The sequence below is a fragment of the Perognathus longimembris genome, unplaced genomic scaffold (assembly GCF_023159225.1).
Source record: "Perognathus longimembris pacificus isolate PPM17 unplaced genomic scaffold, ASM2315922v1 HiC_scaffold_4200, whole genome shotgun sequence".
Classification (NCBI taxonomy): domain Eukaryota; kingdom Metazoa; phylum Chordata; class Mammalia; order Rodentia; family Heteromyidae; genus Perognathus; species Perognathus longimembris.
The window spans coordinates 1-14,147 of record NW_025959492.1 but is presented as its reverse complement, the minus strand read 5'-3'; the positions used below and the strand labels follow the sequence as shown (position 1 = coordinate 14,147).

At 43.5% G+C, this 14,147-nt stretch overlaps 1 protein-coding gene across 2 annotated transcripts; it reads left to right on the top strand.

The window, feature by feature from the left end:
- Positions 1-398: 398 nt before the first annotated feature.
- On the top strand, positions 399-12,708 carry LOC125344740 (2-Hydroxyacid oxidase 2-like). 2 transcript variants are annotated; one of them, XM_048337120.1, is made up of 7 exons: positions 399-567; positions 3,493-3,644; positions 4,125-4,411; positions 7,429-7,638; positions 10,880-11,038; positions 11,390-11,459; positions 12,431-12,708. In XM_048337120.1, exons 1-7 carry the CDS (start codon positions 437-439, stop codon positions 12,484-12,486), a joined length of 1,065 nt encoding a protein of 354 aa, XP_048193077.1. In that variant the 5' UTR covers positions 399-436; the 3' UTR covers positions 12,487-12,708. The 2 variants fall into 2 exon arrangements, with proteins under 2 accessions (XP_048193077.1, XP_048193078.1); XM_048337121.1 differs by lacking the exon at positions 10,880-11,038.
- The last annotated feature ends 1,439 nt before the right edge of the window (positions 12,709-14,147 follow it).

Genomic DNA, 14,147 nt, shown 5'->3' with positions numbered 1-14,147 from the left:
AAGCAGGTCCGTGAGGCTACGAGTGCTGAGAGACCCTCACTCTGAAGGACTAAGGGCATCAACGGGCGTTTATTTTGGGAAGAACTCAGGTAGCTGGAGGAGATAAGATAGGCAGTGAACATGGAAGCATAAGACAAAAACGCTTTTTCTGGTAATAATCTCTTAAGAGGTGGCAGGGCCTTCACTATATCCATGGCAATGTGTGCCAAGCAGAGACGATGAGATGGGAGACATTCAGAAGAACAAAAGATCACACTTTTGGAATGGAGTGTGATAAGGAAGAACTCCTGGATTGGGGGTCAGCATCATATGAAATAACTCCATTAACTTAAAGAATACATTGTATTATACTGCATCTAAACACTTTTGAGTTAAGTGTCCTCCCACTTCTACATCTGATATGTGCTCACTGGGTTTTGTTTCCTAAGGTCCAGAAATGCCCTTGGTATGTCTGACCGACTTCCAAGCACAAGCTCGAGAGCGGCTGCCTAAGGCATCATGGGATTTTATTGAAGGAGCTGCGGATGAAGGCATCACCATGCGCGACAACATGGCAGCATTTAAAAAGTTGAGTCTTCTGTATCCTTTCTATTGCCAAGCTAAGCTGCATCGTCAGTCCTTGTTTCTGTCTCCAAAGAGTACGGAATACTCTAGGCTGGGGATATGGCCTAGTGGCAAGAGTGCTTGCCTCATATACATGAGGCCCTGGGTTCAATTCCCAGCACCACATATATAGAAAATGGCCAGAAGTGGCACTGTGCCTCAAGTGGGAGAGTGCTAGCCTTGAGCAAAAAGAAGCCAGGGACAGTGCTCAGGCCCAGAGTACAAGGCCCAGGACTGGCAAAAAAAAAAAAAAAAAAAAAAAAAAAAGAGTACAGAATACTCTAGATACAAGAGTGTACATTTTCCCCATTTTATTTTGGAGGGAGACCAGCGAAGGGGTAATGGACAGGGCTAATTCATCTTAGAAGGACCACAAGTGAGCCATCCTTCCTCTGCATTCCAGAAACTTTGTAACATGGGGGTAAGGGCTCCAGAAAAACCAGTGAACAGCACAGAAAAACAGTTTGGTGCATGCATATGCCCAACTCTCCTAAGCTCCTAAGCTTCTGCCTGGGAGGAAAAAAATGTAAGATAGAAGAGGACTCAGGTTTAGAGAAGATATGAAGTTATGATGTTGATAGATGATTGGCTCAAAGAAAAAAGAGTTATACTTTTTGGTTTTTTTTTTGGCCAGTCTGGGGGCTTGGACTCAGGGCCTGAGCACTGTCCCTGGCTTCTTTTTGCTCAAGGCTAGCACTCTGCCACTTGAGCCACAGCGCCACTTCTGGCTTTTTCTGTTTATGTGGTGCTGAGGATTTGAACCCAGGGCTTCATGCATGCAAGGCAAGCACTCTAGCGCTAAGCCACATACCCAGCCCAGGGTTATGCTTTTAAAGTAATGATAGAGCCAGACTCTGTTGGCTGACACTTATAACCACAGCTATGCAGAAGGCTGAGATATGAAGATCATAGTTCAAATCTAGTCCAGGCAGAAAAGTCAATGAGACTCTTATCTCCAATTAACCACCAAAAGGCCAGAAATAAAGCTGTGGTTCAGTGGTAGAGCACCAGCCTTGAGCAAAAAGAGCTAAGGGAGAGGCTAGGAATATGGCCTAGTGGTAGAGTGTTTGCCTCGCATATATAAAGCCCTGGATTTGATTCCTCAACACCACATATATGGGAAAAGCCCAAAGTGGTGCTGTGGCTCAAGTGGTAGAGTGCTAGCCTTGAGCAAGAAGTTAAGGTACAGTGCTCAGGCCCTGAGTTCAAGCTCCAGGACTGACCAAAAGAAAACCTAAGGGACAGTGCCCAGACCAGTTCAAGCCCCAAGACTGGCACATACACAAAAAGTAGGAAAAAAAAAAAAAACATAAGTCAGTCACCAAAGCTATGAACCAATTCTAACCAATTACGACAATTTTGTATGGGGCACATACTTAAGATGAGTACTTATTTTTAAATGGTGTTGTAAAAACTAAAAAGAAAAAAAAAACAGACAAAAATAGGCATGTCCTTGGTGCCTATGGCTCATGCTTATAATCCTAGGTACTTAGGTGCCTAAGATCTGGGAAGAAAGGTTCAAAGCCAGCCTGGGAAGACAAATCTTATCTCCAATGAGCTAGGGGAAACAAAATGAAGAAGCAGAGGCATGGCTTAAATGATAGGGCACCAGCTATTAACAACATCACCAAAAAAAAAAAAAAAAAAAAAAAAAAAAAAAAGGAGGCAGAAGGGAGAGATTGAGTGGTCCTGTACTGGCAAAAATAATTAATTAACTAGTCCTGTATTACTCAATGGCAAGTACATGTTCTGGGAATTGCACTGGTAGAGAATGCCATCGTTGGATGGACCCAAAGTATGGGCAAGCTAGGATGGCTACACATCCTAGGATCCTATGGGACCATCTTCTCCTTTGTCACCGGCTGACTGAATTGCCAGTACATGGCACCAGACTATCTATACATGAACATTAATTCAGTTCACTTCATGAACATTAATTTCAGTATCTCTACACAAAGTGTTATCAGAGCACAGCTATGCTTGGTCACTTGGTATTGTCTGTGCTGCTTTGACGCTATGTCAACAGAACTGAACCACTGTGACAAAGACTGTGGTATGATCCACGGTGCCTACCTGGTCCTTCACACACAAAGCTTACTGACTGATGAAGAAGCCAGGAGAAAATGGAAAAATGGCTCCTAAATGAACATGTCTCTGTGTGCTTTCATGTTTTCAATGCCTTATCACAGTTTTTCTTTAAAAAAAAAAAAAAAAAGAACTTAGAAAAACTGCTCCCTTACCTTACTCATAAGTTAATTTATTCATTTACAAAATTACTATTTCCAGAAACTCTAAATTTATGTACAGGAGTTATAGTTTATGAAAAAAATACGCTTTTGGATTTTGAGGTTTCGTTTTCATGCGTCTTAAAATTTTACATATTTATTCTTCATGAATTTGCCTTCCTTTTTCTAAGCTAAATGAAGCAGCAACCTGCAAAAAAAAAAAAAAAAAAAAAAAAAGCCATGAATATGTTGTGGGATTTGTTCTCTTTGAGTGAGCTTTTCTTCCTTTCTGGGTACTTCCTACCTTTCCTTTCTAGTCCTTGTTAGGACTGCTCAGTGGAGGGTACAGGCGCCATGGCTCTAGTGAGGAAGGCAGCACTCCAGGACATCAACCCCCTTTGCCACTCAACAGGGCTGGGCCCAGGAGGATGGCCAAGGGGACACCTCCTGGGAGCACACTTTCTGCTGGGCCTGCACTACTTACTTGGGATCCGCCCAGTGAACCAACCGTGGATTCATAGGACCCAGCCACGCCCTTAAAACTCATCCCTCAAAAAACTAATCCTGGCGTAGACCTGCATCAGGAATCCGGGGTCCCCGACTCTAGACTCCATCGCCATAACGGGAAGAAAACTCTACCAACAGAGCTTCTCGTCTTGTGCAGAATCCGCCTCCGTCCCCGCTACCTGAAAGATGTGTCCCAGGTGGACACCGGGACCACCATCCAGGGGGAAGCCATCAGTGCTCCCATTTGCATCGCACCCACAGCTTTGCACTGCATTGCCTGGCCTGATGGAGAAATGAGCACAGCCAGAGGTATGACCCAACAGGCAGCCGGGAATGCCCGAGGGTGTGGGGGATCCCCCTCTGGCAGTGGCTAAAAAGCTCCAGAACATCTCACTCAAGGGCCTCAGGGAAACAATGTGATTGGAATGAAGGAAAACAGGAAAGAGAAAGCTTAAAGCATTTCTTGATTTCCTCATGTTTATGCTATGAAGGTTTGAGGTTTTTCCCCCTGGAATTACATCCCCATTCTCTAATTCCCTTGTGCTTCACTAAGGAATTGGTGAGTTGGCTTTCTTGACTGAACCTGACATCATCTGGGGAATTCAATGGTATCTGACTGGAAAGCATTTTGGTATGGGATACGAGGCTTCTAAGACAGGGTATAGAGAAGAGGACTTAAATAGCTTCTCAGGCTCACTGAACCATCTCTTGCCTCTGCCAAACAGGGAGGAAAGCTTTATCTTCATTCACACAGCAAAGTTGGCCTGAGTCCTGTCCTTTGCTTTGCAGCTGCCCAAGCAGCAGGTGTCTGCTACATCACCAGCACCTATGCCAGCTGCACCCTGGAAGACATTGTTGCTTCCGCTCCCAGTGGCCTACGGTGGTTCCAACTCCTTGTGCAGCCTGACTGGCAGCTGAACAAACAGCTGATCCAAAGGGCAGAATCTCTAGGTTTCAAAGCTCTGGTGGTCTCTGTGGATGTGCCCGTAATTGGAAAAAGGCGTGATGACCTGAGGAACCAAATCGATTTGAAGGCAAACATAAAGCTATGTAAGATTCTTCAATCACCTGATGAGGTAGGAAAAGTGGCAGACTCAATCTCAGGCACTGGAGGAGGCAAACTTCCTTCTTCCCTACCTTCCCTTCCTTCCTTGTTTCTGCTAGTATTTGCTTAGTGTCTATACTCTCCAGACACTAAGGATGTGGCAGGTCAAAAAGAAGATCTGGTTCCTGTCCCCCAAAACTCCAGGCAAGTAGAATCTAATCTTCTCACCCATGGAGCTTCTCAACCAGGGCCAGGGCCAGGTGCTGAGGAAAAGGAAAGTCTGGGTAGGAAAGGAAAGCAATCACCAGCCTTTCCTATTGATTTTACCTACATACAAAGCAATCGCTGTGAATGGCAGGCATACCTAGTTGACTCTCAGGAGGATGCACGCTCACAGCCCACGGTGGCAAGTCAATCTAGTCAGCCAGTTCCCACTCTGCATTCCTGAAAACTGAGCATCAACATTGATGTGCCTTTTGAACTCATCCCTTGAAACACGAAAGAGCCACAGCACATCTCTTTGGGATCTCTGAACTAAGTAACTACTCCTTTAAAATGCCTCCATTGAAAGGAGTAGAGTGCCCCAGAGAGAGAACACCATAATAAAGCTGAGACCTGTTAGCTACAGTAGAGATAGTAGTGACAATCTTTTCAGCCGATGGGCAACTGTGGAGTCTGATGACAAGATATGCAACAGTTCTTAACCACAAATTGGTCTTGAGGTGCTCTGAAATGGTTCTTCCCACTTCCAGATGCACAGTGATTTTAAGGCTATTCTGGGTACTTTGTGAGCCAATGGTATATATTCGATAATACGTGGTTTACAATTCTTGGAGTATTTTATAGGTCTAACTAGCCTGTGTATATCTCAACCACACTACGTCAGTAAACAGTCCATAAACAGATGTACACAATCAAACTGACCAACTGATGGTATATGTAGAAGCAAGATCTCAAAGTATAACTCCTTTGAACATTTTCTTTTTTTTTTTTTTTTTGGCCAGTCCTGGGGCTTAGACTCAGGGCCTGAGCACTGTCCCTGGCTTCTTTTTGCTCAAGGCTAGCACTCTGCCACTTGAGCCACAGCGCCACTTCTGGCCATTTTCTGTATATGTGGTGCTGGGGAATTGAACCCAGGGCCTCATGTATATGAGGCAAGCACTCTTGCCACTAGGCCATATCCCCAGCCCTCCTTTGAACATTTAAGAGGCAATGCAGTTAAACAAAATGAACAACAGGAAGTTGAAAGATAGGATTTAACTGAGGGAGTGGGGACTAAAAGGGGAGAGGCAGATAAATAAAAAGAGGGGGTAGACAAATGTGATCATAATATTCAATGTACATATGCATTTCTATGTACATTATGACATGATGGTGAAAGCACTATACACATAAATTCATACATTAAGCTGAAACCCTTTGTACAACTACTTAAATAAAACAAAAAAAAATGTGTGCTTAAAAAAAAACTTTTCAATGAGCCAGGGGCTGGTGGCTCACACCTGTAATCCTAGCTACTCAAGAGATTGAGATCTGAGGACTGCAGTTAGATGCTAGCCCCAGGCAGAAAAGTGCCTGTGAAATTCTTACCTCCTGTTAGCCACTCAAAAACAGGAAGTGAAGCTGGGGCTCAAATTGGTAAAGTGCTAGCCTTGAGCAAAAATGCTCAAGGACAAAGCCAAGGCTCTGAGTTCAGGCCCCACAACTGACAAAAACAAAAACAAACACACAAACAAAACCTATACTTTTATATAGGTTTGGCCTCTGCTTTTGTTTATTCATCACACGTACTAAACTTCAAATTCTTTTAAGATATTGATTCTCTTGTATCTGTCATTGTGTCTTTAGATTTTGGCATAATTATGGAGCAAAGAGGTGGTTGTAAACAAATGGTAATGAAAGTAGAAAGTCCTTTATTCAGATTTTTTTCAGGGGGACTAGGAATATGGCCTAGTGGCAAGAGTGCTTCCCTCACATACATGAAACCCTGGGTTCAATTCCCCAGCACCACATATATAGAAAATAGCCAGAGGGCTGGGAATATGGCCTAGTGGCAAGAGTGCTTGCCTCCTACACATGAAGCTCTTGGTTCGATTCCCCAGCACAACACTTATGGAAAACGGCCAGAAGGGGCGCTGTGGCTCAGGTGGTGTTGTGCCAAGTCGCAAGACCACCCCCAAGAAGACCACCGAGATTCAGACACTCCAAAATGCAAAAGCAAGGCAAGGCTTTATTTAACGAGCTGCCAACTCGGGCCTCGTCCTACCCACCGACACAGCGGAGGTTAGGAGGAAGCCCCGAGCTGTGATTACACAGGGCTTATAAAGGCAAAGAACAAGGTTACAACAATCAGCTGTGCAAGCAAGATTAGAACACAGGTACAAATCTGATTGGCTCAGGGTTCGATTCTAAAATGGGGTTCACGTGGTGGGGCCTGACTTCAAAGTCTGGCACCTCAGTGGCAGAGTGCTAGCCTTGAGCTGGAAGAAGCCAGGGACAGTGCTCATGCCCTGAGTCCAAGGCCCAGGACTGGCAAAAAAAAAAAAAAAAAAAAAAAAAAGAAAGAAAGAAAGAAAGAAAGAAAGAAAGAAAGAAAGAAAGAAAGAAAGAAAGAAAATAGCCAGAAGTGGCGCTGTGGCTCAAGTGGTAGAGTGCTAGCCTTGAGCAAAGAGAAGCCAGGGACAGTGCTCAGGCCCTGAGTCCAAGGCCCAGGACTGGCAAAAAAAACAAAAAAAAACAGATTTTTTTTTAGGAAGCAGTGTTAGATTTTGTTTCACTCCTATACCACCAGAGCCTCAATTCCAATTCTGGCATTTTGCTGCTTAATTGATGAAAATAGTATTTTAGATTCATCTGCTTGGCTGGTTTTGAGTCAGGATCCTCAGTTCTCAGCCTCTTGAGTAGATAGGATTACATGAGCCACCAGTTCCTGACTAGTTCTCTCTTCGTTTTAAGCTAGTAACTGCTCTGAATGTGTGTCATTTTTGCAACAAGCCAAGTAGTCTTGTATGAGTTCAAGACTATGAGTTACCTTCTTATTTCCCACAGGCCAAGGCTGTGCCTTCCTCTCTGCTGGCTGCCATGAATGCATTCTTCTGCTGGGATCACATCCCTTGGCTTCAGAGCCTGACTCGATTGCCCATCATCCTTAAAGGGATCCTGACAAGAGAGGATGCAGAGTTAGCAGTGAAGCACAATGTTCAAGGCATCCTTGTTTCCAACCACGGAGGGAGGCAGCTTGATGAAGTTCCTGCTTCAGTAAGTGGCATACCTCTGAAGGTGGTGTTGGGAGCGTGGTGTGAGTCCACACCCGAGTACTCTGTCCAATCCAGTCATAGAGGATAGTGCAGTGCACAGCAAGCTATTTGTGAAAATTTTCTGTGTATCATCCCCTCAGTCTGAGAAAGGGCCAAAAAGGGGGAGGCTGCAGTTCAGGCTCAAGCCAAGTAAACTGTCCATATTCACAACAGACAATAAGAGGTCAAGGTAGAACAGAAGAGGTGTAAAAAGGCACGGAGGTCCCTACCTCAAGAAGAGCTCCAGTCATCTTAACCTCATGTGACCTTCTGACACAGCCAAGAAAAAGCAGTGCCTCACTACTGCTAATACATACCAGTCAAGATGGAGCCAAAGAGCCGCTAATGAACTGTAACAGCTAACATGTACTTTTCTTCCCTAACTCATATATTTATGTTCACTGCAGATAAATGATCAGATACACACATGCAAAAACATAAAAGAAAATCATTCTCTAATTTCATCACTAGCACGAATGTGGTTAATACAAACATAATATTTTCCTGCTTAAAAACTATGGGTCATGTCTTAGAATTTACTTCTTTTTCATTTATAAATGCATTAGGAACATTTTTTTTTGTTTCAACGTGTGCTTCTTTTAGTTTTAATGATGTGTCTTATGAAAGGACAATTTATATAATCAACTTCCTGTGGTTAAATAGCTGTATTCCTTTCAGTACTTCACTATATTATGTTTCTTTCCCTCCTTCCTCCCCTCCACCATCTCTCTTCAAAATATTGCTCTGTCAGCCAGAATGGCCTTAAATTTTCAATTCTTCTTCTTTTTCCTTCTGGGATTACAGATAGATGTCACTACGTCTGCTTTCCATCTTTCACTATTTTCAACAGTATTTAAGTAACCATTCTTATAAAGTTAAAAATCCTTAGAGCCGGGCTGGGGATATGGCCTAGTGGCAAGAGTGGTTGCCTCTAATACATGAAGCCCTGGGTTCGATTCCCCAGCACCACATATACAGAAAACTGCAAGAAGTGGTGCTATGGCTCAAGTGGCAGAGTGCTACCCTTGAGCAAAAATAAGCCAGGTACAGTGCTCAGGCTCTGAGTCCAAGGCCCAGGACTGACAAAAAAAAAAAAAAAAAAATTCCTTAGAGCCTCCCCAATCACTTCTTAAAGACAACTCCAAAGAGGTTGAAACGCTCTAGTAGGCCTCTGGTACATCCCCTGACTTGTGAGGCTGAGTAGTGTCTACTACTCACCTCCTCCTCTTCATTTGCTAGTGAAGAAAAGATACAACGAACAGCAAGCCACGTGGAGAGCAATGGACATACTTAACATATCTCTCTGGTAAGGGTTTGTTTGAAGAGAATGGGCAGGCTGCATACTTCCCATCCCAACATGTGCACCAGGACTGGAGGTGAGGGAAAGCAGGTCTTCAACATGCACACTGAGCTCTCCCACCCACTTCCTGAAAGATCCTCATAGCTTCATCTCCCATACACCCAGGAATGAGTAGAACAGAGAAGACCAAGGAGCTCAGCCAGCTGCAAGAGGTCCGATGCTCTCACGTGATAGGAGCCGAAAGTGAACAGGAGCCCACCACTACCATCAAGTAGCAGTCACAGGAGGAGACAGGCTTTTGGAAAAAAAACCGAGATCAAGACCATATAGCAAGTGTCAAGCTGTCATTTATCAATTCAGCAGCCTGCTTCCTTAAGATGATTGAGTAATGTGTGGAAAAAGAGGTGGGCTAATTCTCCCAATGAGAAAGGAGAATTTCTCCTACTACATTTGCTGAGCAGAACAAGCAGTAGGTTCCTCTCCCAGGAGCTAAGTCATCTGAGAGTGTATAAATAAGGATTAGTCCAAAGCTAGTGAGGTAACATGGAAAAGCCAGGAGCCAATGGCTCACAACTGTAATCTTAGCTGCTCAGGAAGCAGCAATCTGAGGATTAAGGTTCAAAACTGGCCCAGGCAGAAAAGTCCATGAGAATTAACTCCAATTAACTACCAAAAAATCCAGAAGTAGAACAATGGCTCAAGTGGAAGAGTCATTCATCCTTGAATGAAAATGCTAAGTTCAAGCCCTAGTACTGGCATGCATACATGGGCACTCGCAGACAAGTACATACACACACCTAGAAAGAAAGGAAGAAGGACCCAAGGGCCCAAGGTTAACTGTTCTCCTTTGCCTTCCTCAGAGCATACCAGAACACTGAGGCAGTACAGAATTCCCTCCTGAGCCTCCTCTCCAAGACCCTTGAGAGGCCTAGTATCTCCTGACAGACTTGAAAGTATCGGGAGCCTGGCACTGAAGCAGATACCTTGGAGGAATCAAGGTCTCTTGGCCTCAGATCCAAGCCAAAATTATCAACTACTTTGATTTGTCCTTTAAAGGCCTAAACTCCACTTGCACAATGCTGTTGCCACATTCCTATTTCCATTTCTCAGGGTCTAACTGATGACACAAACTGAGGTAAGGAATGACTGTGTGGCCTAATTGCCCAAGACAGGCTGTAGTCCAACAGCCCTGGCTGCCATACTTATTTTGCTAAAAGAAAAGAAAAAAAGGGGGGGGGGGGTGGTCCTTAAGTGCCCAAGCAGGGAGAAGATTTCTAGCTATGCCACCCTAGAAACAGAAACAGTAGAAGAAAATTAAAAGCCAACATGTTCTTTCCCATTAAAATGACCATTATAAATAGAAAATATTTCCATCAGGGTAGCAGAGAAATCAAGCATTTTTTAAAGAAATTTAAAAAGTTTAAAAAGTCAACAATGAGATTAACAAGTCATGTCTGTAATCCTCGCTGCAGGAAGCTGAGATCTGAGCATCATAGTTTGAGGCCAGCTTGGTCAGGAAAATTGCCTGAGACCCCTTATCTCTAATCAACCAGCAGAAAGCCAGAAATGTATCTGTGACTTAAGTGGCAGAGCACTAGCCTTGAATGAAGAAGGTAAGGGATGGTGTCCAGGCCCTGAGTTTAAGCCCTAGTCCGGCACATACACACAAAAATAAAAGTCAGCAAGGAGCTTGTTGGAGTTAGTGAAGCAGAAAATGGCAGGAGGTTGAGTCCAGAGACTCCTGGGCCTCAGGAGGGAGGCCTCCGCAGGAGGAGCTGCAGCAGCCTCAGACATGGCCGAAGCTTGCACTTCCTCCTCCCATCCTCTTAGGCCCACGTACCACTGCCCATCACCACAGAGGCAACACCAGCCTCTGGCAGGTGTACACCTGTCTCTTTTTCAGATTGATGCCCTGGCAGAAGTGGTGGCTGCTGTTCAAGGGAGAATGGAAGTGTACCTGGATGGTGGGGTTCGAACTGGCAACGATGTGTTGAAAGCCCTGGCCCTTGGAGCTAAATGCATATTTCTTGGGAGACCAATCCTGTGGGGTCTTACCTGCAAGGTGAGAGTGGCAAAGTAGGAATAGATGGGAAGATCTTGAGCTTCTCGTTTGCTCCAGGCTTTTCTGTGGGTGGTTCATCCTCCAACTTAGCCATTTTTTCAAGGTACCTGAAGGATAGTTACTCCTCACATCTTCAGGCTGTCTCTGGACCTACAAATATTCAACAGCTTTCATCCTTACCTTTCCTTTGCTTTCCTTTCTTCAAAACATAATTGATTTTTACAGCTCCTCTATGTTCCCTGTCACAGCTCTCTCTCTCTATTTTTTTTAATATTTGACAAATAATCAGAATGTGCCTTTAAGGCTTTTGTTTGTTTCTCCTTCCCTTATACTTTTCTGTCTTGAGATCAGGGTGAAAAGGGTGTTGAGGAAGTCTTGAACATTTTAAAAGAGGAGTTCCGCACTTCTATGACCCTTACAGGTAAGGTCTTCATTTTTTCCTGACTTAGAGCTTCAAGGGGAGGGGGGTTCCTATGCAGAGACAGCCCTTCTTCCATCCAGCTAACCTTTCCCTGGCCTGGGAGCCATCCCCAAACAGGAAAGAAAGGTCCCAGCCAAACAGCAGGCACTATTCTCTGCCAACGTAAACTCAAAACTTGCTTCAAAAATCACTGCCATTTCTTGGAAAAATCAACCCTGGCTCTGAGTTCCTATTTCTGCTAAGTGTCACCCTTCCTGCCAGGTTTCAATTCCAGCTCAGGTTTCTCTTTTAGGAAAAGACTCTTAGCTAGTACTTTGGTGAATACATTTTATTAATTTTACATTACTAGAGATGAAGGTCCCTACATCATAGATATGGAAAGAATTTCCAGTTCAATATCACACAGCTTGTTTTTATGTTTTGTCCTTCTGATCATCAAGGACTCCACACAGCCTTTTGGAATCTACCATTTCCAGCCCCGTATTCTACTTCTTGCTCATTTCTTGTCTAGTGTGACTCTCTTCAATCCCTGTGTAGGACATCAGCTACAGGCTTGGTTTTGCATCTTACTTAAGATCTCCTGGCAAAGAAGATCATTTCCTCCGTCAGAACTTCCCCTTAGAAGGCAGTGTTGGATGGAGTGTTCACTGTGTCTCCTACACTACCCTTTCTATGGCCCATTCCTTGTCAGAATGGAGCTAAAGGTCAAAGATCACTATAGCCCATCAGAGTTGGTTGTTAAAACTGATAGGAGTTTTTACATTTTTACTCTGACATTTTGACATAGCTGGGTTAAAACACAACATAGGCATAGGATCATAAAATAATCCCCAATAAATCAGGACAAAATTATTCATCCTGTATGTATGCTTTATCAGATGAGCACTAAGATCAAAAGCTTGTTTTTAAACCGCATCATCTCAGGCCCAGGAATGAGAAAAGCGAGGTTTGTAACTCAGTGGCTATTTTAGGCTGCCGATCCATTGCCGAGATCAACCGGGACCTGATTCAGCTCTCCAGGTTGTAAGAACCCCACAACATGATATGCAATGCTGGTCTGCCTGAACCTTGGCCTGGCCTGGAGCGCCTGCCCTAACCATCAACTCCCCACCCCCTGTGCTTGTTGCCCTCCAAATGCCTCACCGTCCTCAATGTACCCCTCCCTTCTTGGCCTTGCTTCCTTTTATATGATTTGTCTTGCCTAAAACTCTACTTCAAAATAAAGATCACAAGAGGGTAGATGGGAAATGCCTGATAGTATTTTTTTTTCTTTTGCAAATCCTGTATTTCTTTGTGTAAGAACTAATGGTGAGACTTCGCTCTGAAGAGAAAAGCCAGACATATATTTTCCAATAAAAATCTTAGTCTTATAGACAATAGACAAACAGAGTAATTCAGAACATGGTCTTTCGAGGCATACAGATGGGTGTGACTGTTTGGGCTGTAGTTGATATGCTGTATGATATGCTGTGCTTGGCCCACCTTTTTTGTTGTTGTTGTTTAAAATCCCTTTGCATTTCTGGGTTTTGTTTTTGTTTTTGTTTTTCATTGTTTATGCTTTAGCTGGTCATGGGGCTTGAACTCAGTCCTGAGCACTGTCTGTGAGCTTTTACACTCAAGTCTAGCACTCTACCACTTTGAACCACACTTTCCTGCCTGGGCTACCTTTAAACTGTGATCCACTTCCAATTTTTTCTGAGTAATTTATTGGGGATAAGAGTCTCATGAACTTTTCTGCCTGAGCTGGCTCTGAACCACAATCCTCAGATCTCAGCCTCCTGAGTAGCTAGAATTACTGGCATGAGCCACCAGTGCATGGCAAAAGAGGGTACTTTTTCTCAAATGGCCATTAAGTACATACGGAAATGTTCAACATCACTATTCATCAGGGAAATGTAACACAAACCCACAGTAAGATATCATCTCATCCCACTCACAATAGGTATCATCAAAATAGACAAAAAATAATAAATACTGGTGAGGATGCTGAGAAAGTAGAATTTGCCTCTATCACTGATGAGAATGTAAATTAGTACAGCCATTGTAAGACATGGTAGAGAAGTTCCTCACCAAAACACAAATAAAACCAAAACTGGGAATAGAACTAGAAATCTAATAGTCCCAATGATGGATATCTATCTCCAAAGGAACTGCAACCAGTATTCTGAAGGCATCTGTACTTGCTTACTTGTTGTAGCACTTTTCACAGAATCAATCTAGATGTCCATAGATGCATAAATGGATAAAGGAAATGTGACATATTACACAAAATGAATGAAGTCTATCATTTGGACCAACATGGATGGCAGTGGAGAACACATGGTGATGTGAAATGTCAATCACAGAAAGACAAGTATCACAAGATATCCATCAAAGAAGGAGAGAAGATCATGGAAAAGTAAAAGAGCATGGCTAAATGTTCTTAACACAAAAGTGATTAATACTTGGAACTGATAGCTATACTTGTTGACAGATAATACTTGGAAGTGAGATACACCAGTTACCTGATCCGATTATTGTATATGAGATACATCAGTAAAGATTACACTGTACAATTGCAATATGTCAGTTAAAATGTAATTTCAAAAGGAATACAGGGGCTGGGAATATGGCCTAGTGGCAAGAGTGCTTGCCTCATATACCTGAAGTCCTGGGTTCAATTCCCCAGCACCACATATATAGAAAATG